At 40.9% G+C, this 21,925-nt stretch overlaps 1 protein-coding gene across 4 annotated transcripts in view; it reads left to right on the top strand.

Annotated features, from left to right (window-relative positions):
• Positions 1-15,861, top strand: part of WDR37 (WD repeat domain 37) — a 52,512-nt gene extending 36,651 nt beyond the window's left edge. For all 4 annotated transcript variants that reach the window (XM_054189943.1, XM_054189944.1, XM_054189946.1 and 1 more), the window contains 3 exons: positions 10,652-10,786; positions 11,186-11,300; positions 12,645-15,861. In XM_054189943.1, the coding sequence (XP_054045918.1) occupies positions 10,652-10,786; positions 11,186-11,300; positions 12,645-12,776 (382 nt within the window). In that variant the 3' untranslated portion in view covers positions 12,777-15,861. The remainder of the gene's footprint in view (positions 1-10,651; positions 10,787-11,185; positions 11,301-12,644) is intronic.
• Positions 15,862-21,925: the final 6,064 nt, after the last annotated feature.

The following is a 21,925-nucleotide window of genomic DNA, read 5'->3' as shown; positions in this document are numbered from 1 at the left end:
AAAGGATTTGGACTACTTTACTCCCTTTCTCAAAAACTTCTTCTGCTGTGTTTCCCCATACAATGATGTCATCAATGTACTGCAGATGTTCTGGAGCTTCACCCTGTTCCAGTGCAGTCTGGATCAGTCCATGGCAAATGGTGGGGCTGTGTTTCCACCCCTGGGGCAGTCGATTCCAGGTGTATTGGATGCCCCTCCAAGTGAAAGCAAACTGTGGCCTGCACTCTGCTGCCAAAGGGATTGAGAAGAATGCATTCGCTATATCAATCGTGGCATACCACTTGGCTGCCTTGGACTCCAGTTCGTACTGGAGTTCTAGCATGTCCGGCACAGCAGCACTCAGCGGTGGCGTGACTTCATTCAGACCACGATAGTCTACAGTTAGCCTCCACTCTCCATTAGATTTTCGCACCGGCCATATGGGACTGTTAAAGGGTGAGCGAGTCTTGCTGATCACTCCTTGAACCTCTAGTTGACGAATCAGCTCATGGATGGGAATCAGAGAGTCTCGGTTAGTGCGATACTGCCGCCGATGCACCGTTGTGGTAGCAATCGGCACCTGTTGTTCTTTGACCCTCAACAACCCCACAACAGAAGAATCCTCCGAGAGACCAGGCAAGGCAGACAACTGTTTAACTTCCTCTGTCTCCAAAGCAGCTATGCCAAAGGCCCAGCGGTACCCTTTTGGGTCCTTAAAATACCCTCTCCTGAGGTAATCTATACCAAGGATGCATGGAGCCTCTGGGCCAGTCACAATGGGATGCTTTTGCCACTCATTCCCAGTTAGGCTCGCTTCTGCCTCCAGTACAGTCAACTCTTGGGATCCCCCTGTCACCCCAGAAATACAAATGGGTTCTGCCCCTCTATAGCTTGATGGTATTAAAGTACACTGCGCACCCGTGTCCACTAGAGCCTTATACTCCTGTGGGTCTGATGTGCCAGGCCATCGAATCCACACTGTCCAATAAACCCGGTTGTCCCTTTCCTCCACCTGGCCGGAGGCAGGGCCCCCCTAATACTGGTCATAGTATCCATTACTCACTTCTTGCATAAATGACTTGGAAGTTCCTTCAAGAGGATCAGAAGCAAGATCAGGCCTTCTGCTTTGTCTGGGGAACGGCCCACTGGAAACTGGGGCGGCACTTTTCCTAGAGGGATCCCCTTTTGTGGTTGTCCTTCCTTGCAACTCCTGTACCCGTGTCCGCAGGATCGAAGTAGGTTGTCCATCCCACTTCCTCATGTCCTCTCCGTGGTCCCGCAGGTAGAACCACAGGGTGCCTCGTGGTGTGTACCCTCCGTACTCTCTTTCTTGAGTGGGGAAATGCCTGCTTCTAATAGCTGAGATGCTGGCCCGTGCAGGTGGGGAGTAGAACATATTCTCTTCAAGTTGCTGGACCTTCCGCGACAGTTTCTCCACAGCTGAGACAAGGAGGGAAGAGAGACTTTCTTCATATCGCCGGAGCCGGCCAGCTACCTCATCCACCGTTGGTCCCTCTTCACCTTTCCATTCCATTACTGCCAGGGAGTTGGCATATGACGATGGTGCGCTCCGTACAAACTTCCGCCACATGGGCCTTGTGCATCGCACCTCATCAGGGTCTGTGGGTAAGTCTGCATTGTCCAAGTCATAATAAATCATCTCCCGCACGGCTAATTCTCTCAGGTACTGGATACCTCTTTCCATGGTAGTCCACTTGCTTGGCTGACATACAACATCCTCGCTGAAGGGGTACCTCTCCCTCACGCCTAACAGGAGTCGTTTCCAGAGGCTGAGGGCTTGGGTCTTTTTCCCGATCGCCTTGTCAATGCCACCTTCCCTAGACAGGGATCCCAGCTGCCTGGCCTCCCTACCCTCTAATTCCAGGCTACTGGCCCCATTATCCCAGCACCGGAGCAGCCAGGTGACAATGTGCTCGCCTGAAAGTCGGCTAAAATCTTTTCGCATATCCCGCAGCTCACTCAAGGATAGGGATCGAGTAATTATCTCTGGTTCTGCCTCTTCCTCCTGCTCTCGTGATGGCCCTGGTTCATCATCATCTCTTACTAAGCGAACTGATTTCTTTGTGTACTTCTTCTTTTGTATGGGGGCAACTGATACCGGCACGGGTTGGTTCCCTGGTTCAGTGGCAGTGGCTACCACGGGGGCTGCAGCAGCCGCAGGCGCCGCCGGTCTGGTTTCCATCTCTTCCCCTTGAGGGTGCTGCATAATTCTGAGCAGTGCCTGGTAGATACTGGCCAGGGCCCAGCACAGCGCGGTGAGTTGTGCCTCTCTAGAATAGCCACAGCATTTTCCCTTCAAATATTCTACCACTTTATCAGGGTCCTGTAATTGTTCAGGGGTGAAGTCCCAGACCATTGGAGGTGAGTAGTTCTCTAGGTACCTGCCCGTGCTCTCCCAAATGCCGTGCCACCCCTGACTATCCAGCCTCGGAGCAGATCTCCGGGTGGTAGTCTTAAATAGTCGTGTAACCCTAAACAAGACCTGGAACGTATTCAGGAGACATAGCACTAGGAACACGCTAGTTTGAGTATCCCAAGGATATTCAAAATTCTCAAAAGCTGTCATACCTGACCCGAAGGAGAAAAGGGAGGCAAAAGGGCTGGGGAAATTATTAACAAATTCTGAGAGACGGTGTCCAATGTACGGACAGGACAGCAAAACCACATAAACACCCCAAAATAGCCGCCTGAACAGTGATGTTATCATATCATAAACAGATATCGCACAGGACAGCAGAATGATAATCCTCATCCCTTTTCCAGACATGGTAAACAGCATCGCAGGGAGTACATAAGCCATATAGGAATTTATGTAACACAGCCATGAGAACAAACCAAGCAACATGATGACCAGTGACTACTTACCTAATAAAATAAATGCATACAAAAAAAACCAAAACCGTTTTTTTCCACGTTCTAGTTGGATTCTGTCGTTATCTCAACCCTTCGAGCCCCACGTTGGGCGCCAAAAAGGACTGTCTTGGTTTAGCCTCAGACGGCAACAAAGAACCACGTGTCACTCGCTCGTGCCTTCCAAACACAGGAAGAATCGTAAGAAAAGGCAAGACTCTTGGGTTGAGACAAAGGCAGTTTAACAGAACAGCAAAGGGAACAGGCAAACAACAACAACACAGATAGGGGAATATACAAACGCGATTACGGAACCGCCACTCCCCCACCGCTCACTGGACCCGAGCCGCCCCAGCCCGCTTTTAAGCAGCAACTTCCTGCCCCCTCCCCCGGCAGCTCAGGGTGGGCGTGGCTCACATGGCATGGAATACCAGGAAAAGTTAACCCTATCCCCACCGGAACCAGGACAGAGGCTAATAACTGCTTTAGTTTCGTGGACACTCAAGTTTGCCAAGGTCAGCTGGTTTTCCCAGATTCTTTATTCTGTAAGATTTAGTCCTCATACCCCACTATGTGTCTGTCTTGTTCTTGAAAGACCACGTGATGGCACGGGGGAAAATGCCTGCTCTTCAGGCAGCAATGTCATTAGCCATCCCTGTTGGGAAGTAGTCTTATTCTAGATATCTCTAATATTATGAGGTAGTTGTGAGGTATTCTGATTCAGCCATGTTTTCCTGCTGAAGCTAAAGCATATCTAGATGCAGTTCTGAAAATACAAGTTTTGCATCCCTTGCATTTCATTGAAAAAGCCTTCAAACTTGCCTTTCAAACACTGCTTTGATCCCACATTTGCATGTGCATATTCTTTACATGAAGATTATCACCTGGACTTAAGGCTCTAGGGTTAGCTTTTTTAATTTCGTGCCTCTAAACATACACATACAAAAACTTTTGGGTTTACATTTATTACATACATGTAATGGTGCATGTTAGGATTTCAGTAGGGTTCTTAGAGTTGTTAGCAGTCTCATTAGCTGATAGCTGAAGCACCTGGCTTTGAATTTGTCTACCTTCCCATGTTGTTAGCTTCTTTGTGAATCTGTTTCAGGACAGAGTGGGGCCAGGATGTTTCACTTGCCTTCAGCTCCTCCAAGTTACCCGTATTTGCTCTCTTGCACAGCTTGAATACCCCATTTTCTATTCTAACCTTTCTGCGACCCAACTTTTTATACAGAAGTGTTCTTTACAATTGTAAAGTTGTTAAGGCAACTTGAAGTTGTTAATTCTTGTCCTAATAAGGGCCAAGAAAAACAAATGCTATGATGTTTTATCCTTTCTGGTAAGCATTCTTTTATTTTTGTTTATATACCTATATATATATCTACGCATATAAACTTGAAGAATATGCATTTATTCCTTTTTTTTAATAGATCTGGGCATACCATTTTCTGTAAGGTTTATTGCAGTGACAGTGGATAAAAAGCTAACAGGTGAAGATGTTACTGGCTATTAAGCTCCACAAGTAGGTTGTCTTATGGCCCTCTTTGTACCAGTTTTGACAAATATTTGTTTGCCGTTTGGTAGAATTTAGGTTGGTTCATGGTGGTATGGTCGTAAGTTTATTATTCTTTGGATGTTTTCGATGGGTGTTTTGTTTTCAGTAGATGCATGCATCTCTTATTTTCATGTGTCAAGAATAACTCCAAAGAAAACAGAAAAGAATTAAGATTTTATTAGGCTATTGCTACCATGTGCATATAAATGTACCATGGCTGGGTTTGCAAGCCACAATAACTACCATTCAACTTAAAATGTTTACAGAGAAAAGCTATCATTAAACTAGGAGGGAAGGCATGAAAATCTGATGTTACAGAATTGATATTAGGGAGATCCTGTAACTACGACAGATCTTTTTTTTTTGTGAGGACAGATAGACTTACTCTGTTCTGAAATGTTTTTTTGCCATACTTGTTTTAAGAGAATAATCAAAACTTCCTGAAGCTTCCTGCTTCCTGTAAAGGAAAGTTCTTAGATATTATAGTGAAAATCAGTTGCAAGGAGGCTTTGCTATAGGAAATATTCCTGGGAGTTCTAAATAGCTCATCTTACTAAGTTCTCTACTATAGAACCAATACTGTAGACTTCGCAATGGAGAGAGGCATGTTGCAACCATTCTTTTGGCGTTCTGGAAAGTGATTAGTTCCATAACCGTTAGTTTTATGTCAGTATTTGAATAGTTTGGCAAGTAAGGGAAGTTACAATACTGTCATGGAGTTATCGAAATGATGAAAAAGCAATTTGAAAGATAATATTCTTTGACAGTTTTGTTTCCTTTATGCTCTTGAACCTTTTCTGTTGTCAATGGTAAACTTTCTTATGGTAAAAAGTACTTCCTAATTAACAAAGAAAAAAAAATTAACTACTCCTTAGGCTATAAGAGTAAGTGCTTAAAATTAAAAGCCCTGTAGGTGAAAGAAAAAAAATAATCCTTTAGGTGTTTTATTTTGGGGAATGAGGTTTGTAACATAGAGGTTTAGCTGTACTTAATGTTGGCCATTAGGGTTTTGACAGTCACTTTAAAGATGTGGGCAATAAATCTGTGTCCAGTTGTTTATGAGTGCTTTAAGCTTCCCTGCAGTAGGTGGAGAGAATCTTAATTCCATTCTTGAATGCACGCACTAAAAAGTGCTATGATTTTTTTCCAAATGACCCACAAAAGAGGATAGCCGAAGGCCGTTTCTTTGTATCCTATTGAGTAGAGCATAACGTTTTATAACGTGGTGTCATTGTAAAGCTCACATAACATATGCAGCAATACTGCAGGGATAAATGGACCTTTTTTAATCCCATCATAAATGTAATGGAATTGACTTTAAAGATGTCTGCACCTTAACTAATTTACTAACTTGCCATTGAGTAATTCTCATAAAAGCTAGTGATTGTTTTCAATCCTGTATAATTTCATTATTTTAAGACAGTCAGAAAAGGAGATACTGGCAATTTTCTCTAAATGTCACGAAACACGTATATCTGGAATAGACATTGTTGACTTAAACACTAAAAAAAATAACTCTTCAGTGCTAACAGTTACCTCTGAATTCCCTCCTCTCCCCGTTTTGTGTTAATTCCTTCATGGTTTGTTTTTACTGTTCCTCAATTTGGAGGAAAAAGTTCTGCTGATATTTGGAGATAAATCCTCAAACAGACGTTGTGAATTGTGTGTGTAGCTCTTCATGGGATCAACCTTCAGCACTTCTAAAACCTGAATGCACAATCAGACGTGGAGGTGTTAGTGTGCTCCTTACCTGGTACTCCCAGGGCCAGAGCTGTCGCCATTTAAAATGGGCAAACTGTTGTCCGGATCCAGAGGTTTTAAACCCAGGTCCTGGCGTCCTGACAGGCTGCAGAGTGCTCTGTGTGGGGTTACACTTCGTTCCCCTAAAAGAAAGGAAACTTGTGCAAGAAGTACTGTCCCAAATGCAGATTCCTTTAGGTTTTGTTCATGAATTTTACTACTTAAAGTGAGAGAGGCATATTTGAGCCCTCAAATTTTGCTGTTTAACTACAGTTTGGTGTACATAGAACAAATTCATCTGAAAGCTCTGGTGTAGTCCATTTTCTCCAGAACTTTGTCCCACACACAGATTAATGCTTACGAGTAGATGCCTTTTCAAAAACATGTTGTCTCCAAGTGTTCCATGATACATCCCAGTATAAGCTGCAAACCAAAATGGAAAGAGCAGTGTTAACTTCTTGTTTTGGTGTGTTGCCAGTAAGGCTTCTGCATCAGCATTTCATGGTCCAACTTTTTCAACATCTTTCCTTTTTTTTTTTTTTTTCTTTTTTTTTTTTTCACTCCCCTACGTGTGAAATTTCAGCAGATTGTTATGCAAAACAGTTTTGTGTCTCAGTGTGACTGGGGAGACATCTGTTCAGCCTAATGAGGAGTGCTAGCGCTACAGAATTTCTGTTGATTGAGACCCACGGAGGGAGCGGGATGTTGGAGGCCAGGCAGCGGTGTGTGGTGAGGAAGTGCCACGCTGTCAGCTGGAAGTACACGCTCGGCTGCTCCCTACGACAAGATAAATGAGTTTTGCTGGGGTTTGGCGGAGGCTGAAGCTTTGCTGGAGAATAGTTGTAGCGCACCAAACTCCCGGTGGGACCCACGGTTTGAAGTGTCATGAGACTGCTTCCTCTTTGCCAGTTTTTTTTTTTTAATGTCCTACAATACCTGTCATCTTTTTGAGTTATTAAAAACCTAATGTCTTCTAGCATTCCATTAACACGGGATCTGATGATCTTTTGTTGACGCTTTTTATTAATTTAGCCAAGAGGATGTTAAACACAGGTTTTGCTGGGTTAGAACAAACTGAGGACTAGTATAAACAGAAAGTAAAAATAGCCCCATGAAAATGCAGAAACAAGTCTTCTAAAGAATTTTTGTGATGTGGGTTAGGGAGGCAAACTTTTGAAAGACTATTTGTATATTGGCTGCTCTGCCAACTTCTTTCTTCCCCCCAAGACTTTGCTTCCCTTTGCTTTCCTTTCTTCTCACCTTCCCTCTTGGTTGGACTGAAATCCTGTTTTAGTTTATAAGTAGGCAGTGGTCTTTCTTCTTGTTGCTATTTTGTCTTTAAAAAAAAAAAAAAAGAGGTGCATCTGTCTCACTGTAAGAGACGTTCCAGATTAGAATAGCAGAGGAGAGTAAGCACGCTCTGTAGTGTATAAGAAAACCAATGAGCGCAGCACTTGCTTGTGTTTTTCTTAAGTCAGTGCTGTTGTGCATGTTCTTCAATTTAAATGTATGTGGTTTTTAAGTATCAACTCAATACCTTCCACTTAAAAAAAACAAAACTGTCTTTACTGACATGACAATCAAGTTCTGATGACCCTCCCCGGAGTTGTCAAGTTTGTGAGAATGATACTGCTTTTGGCCTTTCTACACTTGATACTAAGTTACTTAAAACTTCTAGGCTTGCAGTATTATTTTGGCAATGAGATATCTTTGAGAATTGAATCGAGTGTACCTGTAGGTTCCCCTAGAAGAGTAATATTTCATTTTTTTAAAGCATAATGTCTATGACTATTATGCAGTACATCCATATACTGTTTGCTTTGAAACTGTGACCAAAATTCTTGATCATAAACAGTGGGTGCAGTAAGAAGTGCTTTTATATCTAGCCTTTATTCAAAGGAATTCAAAGCTGCTTATGAAGAATGCTGGTTTTGTAGTTATGTGTGCTTGCAATTAGTGCATATCCTTGCAGTGTCTTACAGGGATGAGCTATTGGGAGGGTAGGCAGAGGACTAAGACTATGAAACACCTTTAAAGATGTCACTGAAAATGGCTCATCAGCCTTCCCTTTGCCTTTCTATCACTTGCCCAGTCGCCAAAGGGACCTACAGCAGGACTTCATTGCATTTTTGTTGTAAAATCTTTTTCTTAGTGTACCCAGTAACATCTGAACAAACAGTTAAACCGAAAGCACTATAGAAAAGAATTTTGTTTTCTTTGAGAGTCTTCTTGTTTTTACAGGAGTGGAAATAGTTGAGCTAACCTAGAGTTGGCATTCTGTTTGCATGGCGATAGTTTCAAAAGTTTTCATTTGAAAGGTGATAAATCTAAGAATGAGAGAACTTTATGTAGTCAAAGAAACAACTATGCTTGACAGTGATAAGTGATAAAGGAGAACCAATATGAGAGCAAAGAATCTGTAAAGCGTTTAAAGTTGTGGAAAAAAAGCATCCAAAATTGGAGGGTTATTTTAAGACAGTTTCACAACATATTCCAACTGTAATTGGAATAAAATGTATGATGGGAAAAGAGATCAGATCTGTGTGTTGGCAGTGGAATACTAAAACGTTCTGTATTCACTCACCTGGAGCTTTTCTATGACAAATTCCTTATACTGTTGTGTATAAGGAAGTCTCCCAACATATGTGCAAAGTATGGAGATTTAACAGAGAATTTCAAAACTGTAAACAACGCTTTTTTTCAGACGTGTCACAGCAGTATGGAGTATTTTGCAGTGTTTACAGAGGTATTTGCAGCTTGTATAAAGAGCTAGTGAGGAGAGAATTGCAGGTGTTGGTAAGTTTAATGGAGGTCAGGCAGGTGGAAGACAAGTTCTGTGCTAAAAACATACCAACCCTATTCTGCAGTAATTTGACGACGTGAATGAGTTTTCTTCCCAAATGCGAAGGGGCCTGATGAAAGAGATCTCATCGGTTGTGGCCTTCATGTATGTTTTAACTTTTTGACTTTTGGTTCATAAAGTCCAGAAGATTAGGTGAAGACCTCTTGGTTCTTATTGTAGTCATCTCCCTGGTAGCTTAGCTGCACTCTAATAATGCATTAGGAAACTTGGTATCATGAATAAAGTGGGCCTTCATCCTAATTAAACCTTAATTTGGTGTCAGTTTAAATTAAGAGGCTTGCATAAACTGGTCCATTGTGACCTGGCTAGTGCTAATCTTAATCAGCAGCTTGGATAGGACATGAATTCAAATTTCTGCAGAACAACCAAAGTGACAGTAACAACTGACAACATAAATTAAAATTTCTAAATTCTAAGAAATTGATGTGCGTGACCCAAGTTACAAGATAGGTCATTAAATCAAATCTGTAGAAACAGAGTTGAGAAGCCTTCCCTAACGATTTTAGGGAGAGACAAAAATACTTTGTTAGTACATTGTGTGGTCAGAAAGTAACTGGTTTTGAATTGAGAATTCATGCAGTTCTAAAATGAAAATAGTAGTACAAAAAATTTAATTGGTTAATATAAAATACTAGGCAACAGATTTTTAAAAAAATTACCTCATCATCGTAACTAGTCATTTGACCTCAGCAGTATACTGTTCTCTGAAAGCATAAAATACAAAGATAATAAAATTCTAAAATAAAATTCTGTATATGGTATCTTCTGACAGTAATATGTTGCACTTCCAATTGCTGGAAACGTTCTTGGGAGACTTTCTCTGGCTGCCCATGTGCATTTATAGACATAATGGGTAAAATTTGAAGAACTGTCTGGCCATACTTTTTATTACTACTGCTTGCCATTTTTTTTATGTGACTCTCAGACTTCACCTACTTGTAAAATAGGAATAGGAGTCACAATTAGAAATTATTAGATTGCTGTAGCTATTGCTAGTGGAGTTATACCGGAAGCTCTGTGTGTGTATTACAGCATGTGTAGGTGTGGGTACAAAATAGCTTCAGCTACATCTCACATCAGGTATTTTGGATCTCCTCAGTGTCTGTGCTGTGAACGACGAATGTCTGAGGTAGTTCTACAGAGGTCTTGGATGAAAATTAAAAGAACTTGACTACTTGTCTCAAAACGCTTGAGAGGAAGAATTGTACTGTATGCTGCTGATTCAGTTTTGGTTGTCTGATAAGCCTACTGGACATTAATACGGAACTTCAAAAGTGAATTAAGGTTTCAAGAGTGGACATGTTTAGCTGATGTTAGGACCAGTGGAATATGACAGATGCCTCCAGAGTGACTGTCCACTGTTTGGCTTCTTTTCTTAGCACTTGCGTCGGTCAAGCCCTGTATACCTGAAGTGACACAGCTTCTTCTAAGAATATTTTTTTATTCTAAAACACCCACTTGGAGTCTTAATCTTTCAGGCTGCTTTGGTTAAAAAAAAAAAAAAAAAGGAAGAAAAAAAAAGAAAAGGCAAGTTACATATTTTAAAGGAAACACAGGAACAGAAAATAGAGCTTTAAATCAGATGCTAGTTTAATAAAGAACTTTAGAGCTTGACATCTTTCTTTTCACTCCTGATTGTTTAGCACTGTGACATCTGCAGTTTTCACTGTGGGAGACAATGTGGTTTCTGGTAGCGATGACCGTACTGTAAAAGTTTGGGATTTGAAAAACATGAGGTCTCCTATTGCAACCATCCGTACAGATTCTGCAGTTAACAGGTAAGCAGATCTCCGAGTTGTTATTTTTTTAATTCACTGAATATACATTTACTTTTAGTCACTAAAATTAAAATTGAGATCTATGAGATTCTGAAAAAGATCTGAAGTGGTTTTATAAAATGCAGATATAGTCAACATTAATTCTCAGTAAATACATTGTATTGCTTTTCTGAGTTGGTTTTTTTTTTTTATGGGAAGCAAATATTAAGGCTGTTTGAGCATCTAGTACAATAGAAAACACCTTAATGGTTTAATACTTTGTTTTCTTTTTTCACTTGTGAATTCTAATCAGGAAAAACTCAGCTGTATCACTTTTCCTGAGTTTAAACTTGTACTGTCAATTTCTGTTTGCCAGGCTCACTGTTTTGTACATAACCTACTTCTGTCTCTTCTGTGCAGGATTAACGTGTGTGTTGGCCAAAGAATCATCGCCCTTCCGCATGACAACCGACAGGTTAGGTTATTTGACATGTCAGGAGTGCGATTGGCACGCCTCCCGCGCAGTAATAGACAGGTAAGTGAATGTTTATGGCCTTAAAGTATGTCTGCTCTTCTTTCATACCAGGTTAAAACTAGGATTTGGTCTGTCTAGTTTCAAAGATGGACAAATGCTGAAAGATAATTGTCTAAACAAATATGCTGTTGTTACTGAAAATGTTATTGAAAATGAAAAACATGCAAATAAGTAACGTATTTCAAATTTTTTTTATTGGAATTGGAAACGATGTTTCGACTGGATTTCATCATAATTTTTCTCCTTACTAAAGTGAAATTAATGTCTGCCTTCTCTATGAAATGGAAAAAATGTGTAAGAGCATTTAAAATGGGTTTGAATGTCTTGATGTGAATTGTGTCAGAGAAGTGACTCACTAAAAGGTTTAATTTTTTTTCAATTACGTAGTGTTTAATTTGTTACATAAAGAAACATAAAAGAAAAAAAGTGGGGGTCAGTTTTGTGAGCTCACCTTGTATGACTTGGTGATAACTTTTTTTTTCTTCTTCCCTGCATTATGCACATAAATTCTTGATATTTGGTACCAAGTAGTAAACCATCCTTAGGCAGCCATCAAGCGTTGTGCATTTGTGGTGCTATTTGGCACGGCAAGCATCGCTAATGGAGCAGATCAGACTAAGTGAAGCTGATTGGATTATGCCACTTCAATGGGCATTTTTGGGTGCAGCAGCTCTTGACAGAATTTAGGAAGGAGTTTTAAGACTGACTTAGTGTTTTTTAGTTTCTTTTCTAGTTCAGGGGTTTTTTTAGTCTATTGTTTAGTCTTGATTTTTCTTTTTTTTTTTCTTTAATATTTCCATTCAGGCTGACACTACTGAAATCATGGCAACTTTTTTTTTTTTTTTAACTTAAAAGTTGCTCAGAATCCTCCTTGGGGCATTTTTGGCACTATTGGATTTGAACAATAGATAAGTCATTGCTTTCCCTCAGCATGACATTCCTCCTGCTGTAGTATTATCCTTTCTGAATTATGAACGTGATGGACACTTAATGTTGTGCTTTGTAACAAAGTAGTTGCCAAAGTAGTTCCATATTTTAAGGTTGCTTTTATAAATGAAATGTAATTAGATGGCAAACCTACCTTGGAAAACGTAAAAGTTTTGATGCACTTGTTTCTATGCTTCTGTCGTTACGGACCCGGTGCTGGCATTAAGGAGTCTCATCGTTATAAAGATTTTTACCTTGCAGGTGAAAGTAGCGATTACCTTTAGGATTCTCAAGTACCATTTATAAAAAAAAGCGTGAGCATTAGCAAGTTTGCATTTTGAGTCACGCTAACTTGTTGACATGGAAGCTTTCAAAACATCTCGTAAGTAATAACTGCTGTCTCCTGAACTGTCACAGGGCCACAGAAGGATGGTTTGCTGCACAGCGTGGAGTGAGGACCATCCCATATGTAACCTCTTCACATGTGGATTTGATCGTCAGGCTATCGGCTGGAACATCAACATCCCTGCTTTGTTACAAGAAAAATGAAATGCTGGAAGAATTTTTGCGTTTTATGTTGCCATGGACTTCTACACTTTTGCAGACTTTTCTGAATACTGGTCTGCTCTCGCTGTAAAAGCTCTTCCTTAAGTGGAGACTTTAGCAAATGTTGTTCTTGTTACCACATTGTGCACAGTTTGCATGGATTGTACAGAAAATGTGATTTTTTTAAAATTAGTTTGTCTTGTGTATGAACTTTTATATTTTGGCATCCACTGGTCAATATGTTCACTGTTGCATAGAGCACATAAATGTTCATAAGTTATTTAGCATTTAATAGATACACAGTAGGGCATTACATTTGTGACATAAATGTGAAACTTACGTAATTAACGTAGAGAGTGTATAGCAGTCTGTTACGTTTTTCCATGACTCTACATATCTGCCTTGTGTTCAAAAGAATCTGCAGGGCTAAAACTTTGAAGTGAAGTGTGAATTTCACTAGCTGTACGATTGTAAACATTTTCCTGTTTGCATCTGATTTGGAATACTTTTTTTAGTGCTGCAGTATAGTGCAACTTCAACTCCATTTTTATTCCGGTTACTGGAGGAATAGTAGATTTGAGAAGGAAAATGCAAGCAAGTTGTAGTAAGTGTAGACTGTCAGGTTCATTCGGAATGCTTTTTGTACTTGTTGTTTTGAAAAAGAAAAATATTCATTCTGCCCTTATATAAAGTAATTCTAAAATTTCATGGCATTTCATACTAGCAAAAATCCAGAATATTGTGATTCTAATCACTGAAATCTAGTCAAGCAAATTTTGAAGCACTTTAGTTTATAGCTATTGTTATAAACCATTTATGAAAGTTTGACTTTACCAGTGAATGTGAGCTGACCTTTGTAAGAAGGATTGCTTCTTTTTGGTCATCTGCCCAGAAAGGAAATAGTGGTTTTGGGGGTGGTTGTTTTTGTCTTTTTTTTTTTTTTTTAATATACCTACAGTGAGCATACTTTTAATTGTGTTCACTTCCCATATTTTTATTTTGAGCCAGCAATACAAAGTTAAATGAGTACTACCTCAAAAATGAATGTTGGTCAAGATGCATTGAATCTCTCTGTAGCCTAGAAAAAAGCACTTTTGGTCTCTGGCTGAAGTACTATCTCTGACATGAGAGGAAAGACAATCATACTAAATGTGATCCTTAAGATAATTAACACTTAAAGCTAATGGAGCAATACAATAAGTAAACATCATCTGTCACCTTTCTCTTCTCAGCCATGGCAAGGATTGCTGCAGTCTCTGTTTCGTTCCAGAAGCGGGTAATTTACATAGGTCTCCCTTCTTTCTCCCAAATGATCTTACTCTGGTTTTGCTCCTCACTGTGCTTAGCCTGTTTTGCACTGGCGGTGGGGTGTTACACCACAGCTGCTGATGACATAAATGAATGCAGGTGGCAGCTGACATCTTTAAAAGAACGAAAAGGCTGCTTCAGACAGACACTTCTTTTTAGCTGAAGGGAGATAACTGCCCCTAACTGTCTGACATATCACAGTATCAGATGAAGGGTGAGGGGATGCCAAGGGTGCACTCCGACAACGGGAATCGTGGAGTTTATGGTGGGTTGGCATAAGATAAGTATTACGAACTTTTAATCTCATTATTGTGATTTTGTGCAACTATAGCTGTGCTCATGTCCTGTACAGCATTGTTCATAATGACATCAAGGCAGATGTGTTAACTGGTTCTCCTGTTAACTAACATATAAACGCATTGGAGTGCAATGGGATGGGATGGTGAATGCTTCATTGAGTAATTTATAGGGAAACTGGGGTCCTAGAAATGGGTTTGAAGTATCACATTGAGGAAGCTGAAGGTATTTAATGGAGAATGTATGTTAGTATCTTTATCGTACAGGTCATCATAGCAGATTGATACCTTGGGTTTTTTTCTGGTTGTCACTTTTTTCCTTTTTTTTTTTTTTTTTTAATATAAGAAATATACAGAATTGTACTGAAGTAACCTAAAAATACCAAAACTAGTGAGGGTGGAGAAAGCAGCTGCAGAGTTTTAAGTGTTCTGGTAACAAGGGTTAAAGGATGGTGTCAATGTTTGTTTTCACTTTTCTTTTTGTCTGGGTTTTTAGCTCTTGGGTAAAGCCATTTGTTGTTGGGTTGCAGGTTTTATTCTTTAAGAAAAAAAGACTCAACGTTTTCTTATAGTTGGTAGCAGGGAGGACTTTACCTAGGTTGATGCTGTTTAAAAAAGAGAAAAATGTCTCCAGCCAGTAGAAGCCGTTTCTCCAGCATGGCCTGCATGTAGTACCTAGAGCAATGATTGTCCTTTTATTACCTGAGGCGGGGGAGAGGGTCACTGGTTTTGGTCCTGCTAAACTAAATTGTCTGTTTAAGCTTCTCTAATACATATGTAATGCAGGACCACTAGACTCTATGCAGTTTAATCATCATTGCTGCAAACTTTTTATATCACCAGAGGGGACAATCCTCTGGCACCAGGAACAGGATGATTACACACTTTAACTTTGGAAAAAAAAAAAAAATCAACCAAACAAGGTGCTAGAGCCACGTTCTTGTGAGCAGGCTAATACTTAATCAGCTAAACACTTAACTATCACTTATCTTAATTTTATATACTGTACTGAAGGTTAAGCTGAGGCTGACGTTCCCCTTGAAGCAAATCACACAAGAGCCGTGGTAGTGACTAAATATGTAGAAAACATTTCATGGCTTTGAATGTTCTGAAGAGTGTTTTTTCAGCACTGAACAATGTCCAGCATTTCATAAAATGGAGGAAAGTTGCAGTTACAATTTCAGTATTGTGCAGAATTTCACAGAAACCTCGTCACTGGGCAAAATCAAGCTTTTATGTCTTTCTCTCATGCGATGCACATCAGTTTTCACAAAGTTTGTGTATACTTTGCAATCAGAAAGATCTGTAATGAAACATCTTTGTTGCCTAAATCTGTGAAAACCACCTTTTTGGAAAAAAGAATTTATAAGTTATGTGGAACCACTTTTTATTATTCTGCTAATTTGTTTCTAGATGTAAAATGTTTTTCTTCATTACAATTCAAAATGCATTAAAACATTCAACAATTTTTTTTCTTTTTTCAAGTTGCTGTTCTTCTGTGTTGCATCAAGGTTGCTATTAATCTTTGTATTTCGCTTTGTTAGTAGTCAAAGGATCTTCCTCTCCACTTTCCACTCTTTTCTACTCAAAGAGTTCGTTTCCACGGCATTGCTGGGCACAGTTCTTCTGGAAGAAGGCCAAGTCTGTCCCTTACAGCCTGTCCCTTGGGTAGGACTTTGGTAGCGCAATCAGTCATGCTGCCGGTATAGTATGTAGACTGAAAAGATGCTCAGACCTGCATTTATACTGTCTTCTCCAGATTTGCATGAAAAATTTTGTAATTATGTTTTGTTTGGTTCTTTTTTTAATATAGGTTATGCAGAAGTCTCCGTGCGACTTTTCACAGTGCTCTATAAATTGTTATTTTAAATAAAATCTAAACCGGTTTTAATATGTTTAGAATACAGTGACATTGGTGCAAAACTTCCCTGATGGGAGAACCCTACCGTCGGTTTTTCGATGGGTTAAAATAAAGGTTGTTTGCTTGTTGTACCCATATTATCCCAAACATAAAGCTTTGCAATGTTAAAATAAATCCCCCAAAACTCGGTGTGGTAGTAAGCCATGCCCCTGGGTTTGGGATGTCTTGGCGAGTGCTGCCTAGCCCGCACCTGGGTGTGGAATATTGCTTTATGCATACTGTGTTTTCCTTCAGTGTGCGTTAGGATCCCTTATTGTCACATTTTGAATCCTCAAGAGCTGATGCTCTGGAAAACTATTATTAATCGGTGTCGCTGGTGATATCAACCAGAAATAAAAAAGCAAAGTTACAATGTGGCACAACTGAGGTGGGGTCTGGATTGAGATTGAACGCCAAACCCTGATTTAGCTGATTTTAATCAAGGAATTTAAAACAAGTCAGGGCTTATTGCAAGTGAACTAAACTTGTGATGCTTGTAACCGTCTTAAACCTAATGACCTAAGTTACGTATACCCCTTACAAAGGCCATTTCCATTCGCATTTTGAGGGGAGAGGATTTGAAGTATGTGTTGAAGCCTAATTATCTTTTTTTTTTTTCTTTTAACCTGTGAGTAAATACCGTGCACAAATAAGTGGTTTCAGTAGGATGTCTGTGTTCTAACCTGAAGATAAGCTGCAGAAGAACCGCTCCGTCACGCATCACAGTGTGCTCTTTAGACTGGTGCAGAAATTTTATTTAATGCTCCATTGGGACCAAAGTATGTCACTGAAAAATTACTCATCCTTGTGATATTTTATTTTTAAGTAGTGTTGTTACCTTTTCTAATTCCCACAGGTCATAGTTTTCAGAACATAAGTAATTTGCAGGAGCTTACAGAGGAAATCCTGTTTAATTCAGACTGTAAATCCTGGTCAAAACGTACCAGTGACTGGGGAGAGGCGTCACACTGCGGATGTGCTGTGGGGCTGCTTGTCAGCATGCTCTGCGTGCGAGTATTCATTAGCACCAGGAGGTGCCATTTCTCAGAGGTGACGAGGTGAGGCTGGTGAGCGTGTGCGGCACCTAACCCAAGTGCCCAAATTAGCAGCTGAAGTGCCTTGTGTAATTTTGGGGAGTTTCTGAAGGGTGGTTCAGTGCTCCATATGGAGTTTAAGCATTCAGACTTGATCTGCTGGAGGGTAGGAAGGCTCTACAGAGGGATCTGGATGGGCTGAGGCCAATGGTATGAGCTTCAACAAGGCCAAGTGCTGGATCCTGCACTTGGGTCACAACAACCCCGTGCAGTGCTGCAGTCTTGGGGAGGAGTGGCTGGAGAGCTGCTGAGTGGAAAAGGACCTGGGGGTGTTGGTCGGCTGCCGGCTGAATGTGAACTGGCAGTGTGGCCAGGTGGCCAAGAAGGCCAACAGCATCCTGGCTTGTATCGGGAACAGTGTGGTGAGTAGGACTAGGGCAGTGATTGTCCCCCTGTACTGGGCACTGGTGATGCCCCACCTCGAGTACTGCGTCCAGTTTTGGGCCCCTCGCTACAGGAGGGACATTGGGGTGCTGGAGGGCGTCCAGAGAAGGTCAACGAAGCTGGTGAGGGGTCTGGAGAACAAGTCTTACGAGGAGCAGCTGAGGGAGCTGTGGGTGTTCAGCCTGGAGAAAAGGAGGCTGAGGGGAGACCTTCTCGCTCTCTACAGCTCCGTCAAAGGAGGTTGTAGTGAGGTGGGGGGTGATCTCTTCTCCCAAGTAACAGCCGACAGGACACGAGAAAATGGCCTCATGTTGCACCAGAGAAGGCTGAGGGTGGGATAAACTCTGCTGGGAAGCTGGAGTCTAGTGGATGCTCCTGACTTGATGAGGAGGAGGGAAAGGAGAGATGGGAACAGGGCAGGGACAGCCTGCAGAGGGAGGAGCAGCAGGGACTGACCACGCTGGGAAATGTGGATATCGGGATGTGCTTGCATCCAGAGTCTGGTATGGGAGCTGCAGGAAGTTCAACATCATCTTTGCTTTTTTTAAAGAATAGGCTATTCGTTTCAATACTCTTGGTTTGGGGAAAAACGTGCTTGCTTGTATAGACCCAATTTTAATTGCATATACTCCAATCTCTATTTCAAGTGCTGTAATGGTGCTGAGATCACTCAAGTAGCTGATGCATTCACTGCTAGGGTTTGTAATTGTAGCAGCGGATTACATACAGACAAGCTCCATGTATGAACTCAAGGTACGTACAGCAGCAGAGCTCGTGGCTTATTAGGAGTCACTCCTGGACTGGAAATCTCTTGACTGAGCAATTGATTTGGAAGAAGACTTATACTGTTTTACATGGTCCCTTCAAGAATATGTGGCTAGTCTACAAAGAAAGCATTTTAAGTTTGACACGACTTCAGAGCAAAATGCTCTGAACACTTGCCTTAATTCTGTTTATTTCAATTTAGTCTGAATCGACCAGGGAATGTCTTCTGGCTAAGCCAAAATAGAGGCATCCAAATGTATAGATTACACCAGGGAGACAGCACTGTATTTTCAGTAGGGTCTTAGTTCTGGAAATGATGAAATTGGCCTTTCCTTCAAATTTTCTCTTTGTTGAGATATCAAAATTTGACACATGCCCTCCCAAATTTAAGTAAGTAAAAAGATTATTTTTGGCTTCAGTGATCAAACTTCTGACTCGAGTCCAGTTGGCCTCAATAACTTTTGGTCAAAATATATCCATGAGAATACAGACAGTGTTAGTCTTACACAAAGGTGGCATTTTGGCATTCCATTACCTGATGGAAAGGAAAACAACTGGTTAACTTCACCAATTTAATGCTCTAAGCCTATGTAAGTTTAGCATTTAATACTTTTAATGAATGTTTTTTCCTCTAAGTAAGTGCTTCATTTGGATAAAGGCAGGAATCTGATTTTAATTTTCTTGTTAGCTTTTTAAACCTTATCTAAATCTTTGCTGTGTCACAGAGATCATCCTTGTTTGGTCACAAAACTGAACCTGGGTATTTTGGTGGAACAATGTGTGTCCTCGGAGGCTGTAATTGCTGAGCTATAGTAAGGTGAGTAAATCCGAACAATAATAGAGAGTAAAATCTGATACAGGACACAACAAACACCACGGAAACCAGGTTGATAGTATGATAAAACCTTGGAGTACAGGATGAAAGTATTAGGGAAAAGGGAGAGAAATGAAGGAAAAGCAAAATTTTTCAGTGGCAGTTTACGGGTAGAGGGAGTAGTGGTGATATCATTATTAATTAAGATTGTTTTTTCAGTGTGGATAATTGCAGGACATGTTGTTTTGGCCTCTTATCTTTTATGAAGCTTGCGAAAGCCGTCTCCGCCAGAAGGCTGTCAAAAAGTTGGATGCTGTCATTGAACAGTGCAACCTTCGGAAGTGCTGAGCTCCCGTCAGCGTTCTGTGCAGGCTGGCGGGTGGTTAGTAGTTCGGAAAATCAGATTCATGGGCCTAAATATGGATGCAGAAACTTCATTTTAGATGCCTGTTCTTGAAAACTATACCCTAATTTTTTCTGCATGTTTTATGTTGCTGCCGAATTAATGAACTGAAAAGTTCTCAGACGCAAATGCATGGTTTACTGAAATAAAAGCAGAGAGATGATTTTCCCTCCCAAATTACATAAGGGTACTTTGAGTTTACTACTGGAAAACTGAAGCTATGTTACGTCAGTTCCAAATATAACTACTTACTGATCAGTGAATAAACATATTCCTTCAGATATACGTTGCTCCTCTTGCAAAAATTTTTTCACCTGTGCAGAAGTCACAGCATAAGTTTTCCAAAGAAAAGGAAACTGAAGGTTTATCTGAACATACTTTTATATATATAAATATACGAATAAAATCCCCCCCAGTTCTGCCATTATGAGCAGAACTAAGGAAATCAAACCTGAACCTTTTTATAGGGTCCCTATTTATAGGGCCTTGACCATTCGAGCTGTTGCTGTATTTCTGAGAAACCACCCGTACGATGAGTAGGGTTACAGTTAGAGCGCTCCTGTGCTTAACCTGACGACACCACTGGATGCCCACCTGCAGACGAGCTACCAAGGGGGATCTTCTATGCCTAAAACCCAGTGTAAAAGCAGGCAGTGGTAGAGGAGGTACAGACTTCTGAAGTCGGCAAGTGAACAGCTTTTATTTACCTTGGTGGAGGCAAAGGGTCTTGACCTTGAATGCCAATTACTGTATCTGAAATGGCACAAAAAAGCCAGACTAAAGTCAGCATCTGTGAGAGAGGAGGAGGAACAGGCTGTGGGACAGGGAGGGTGACATCCTGTTTTTGCCAATTTTCTTTTGCAGGAGCCGGTGTGATTCAGTGCGGTGACACCCGGGGGCAGGAGCACCCGAGTGTCTGAGCGGAGGCTGTGGGCGCGAGTCGCAGTTCAGGCAGATCCTGACTGTTGTTTTCACAGGTTGAGAAATCAGGTTAAGTCTTAAAAAAAAGACCCACTTCCCCAAACTCCTAGAAGGTTTTTTGTAACTGAAATTTCAGAAAGATTGGCATAATATTCTCCTTACCAAAGAGACCGCACTTTCTATTATTGATTATAAGAGGCTTTGCCGAAAGGGTGAGCACGTGTTCTAGTAATCTCATTGGGCGTGAAGCCTCCCCCAGCAAGGTATTAACTGTGCCTGTAGTAGCACTGCGCATTGCCCCGGGCGCTCTAGAAATGCTGTGTGTAATGCTACGTATCTGTAAGTATCTTACTTGTTGGGCACTTAAGTATCTAAGCATGTTCTGGTCCTTCCAAACCCCATCCCTCCACGCAGTGCTGTTGGACTCAATGAGCCTTCAGCAATCAAGTGTTTGCAGAGTCTCAGCTGCTCGTTTGAGTTTTTACCTTGACCCACCTAGATCTGTATTTGAAATACAACATATTTCTGCTCTCCCACTAGAAAGCCATAACCACTGAGATATCCTCTTCCACTCTCCTCTCCCCCTCACCGAAAAAGGAATTTTTTTCGCCTTTCAGTGTCTTCCTGGCTCAAAGTGACTTGAAGGGAGCCGAGAAAGGTAAAGCCAAACACGTGAACAAGTCGACGTCAGGCTTTTTCCTAAGCAGCTTCTGTGATGCCACAATCAACTGCTCTGTCAATAGCCTTTGTATTTATTTCCCATACCAAAGGCCAAAGATTAACTTATCCGGACGTCCACTCCACCTTGCAACAAAGCCCTGTGTTATACTCGATAACATGCAGAGCTATTTTAATCCGGCTTAATTTGATCTTGATCTTTAGTTAATATCCTTTTGATTTTTCCTCTAACCTGTTTTCCTGAAGTTTACAAGTATAAAATCATAGGAGAAATGGTATCTAAATTCTGATCCACTTTGTTAATAAGCTGATTACAAGTATTTAAAGTTATCTCCTCTTCTCCAGATGCAACAGAACAAATGACCTCTAAACACTGGTAGTCTTGCCAACAAGTTACAGAGCTCTTGCTGGAAATAAACAATGTCAAAATGCAGATGCAGACCTTGGTCCTGCAAGTTGAACCATCGTAAAAGTCCAGCTGAGCTTGGTGGAGCCCTATCAAGGCACAGATTTTCAGTCCTGCAGTTCCATCAAATGTGCAATTTTTGACTTGAAGAAACTGCCAATAAACTGGGTGATTTACACAAAA

The sequence above is a fragment of the Rissa tridactyla genome, chromosome 2, assembly GCF_028500815.1.
Source record: "Rissa tridactyla isolate bRisTri1 chromosome 2, bRisTri1.patW.cur.20221130, whole genome shotgun sequence".
NCBI lineage: Eukaryota > Metazoa > Chordata > Aves > Charadriiformes > Laridae > Rissa > Rissa tridactyla.
The sequence above is the reverse complement of the archived record's forward strand: the minus strand, read 5'-3'. Positions and strand labels throughout refer to the sequence as shown.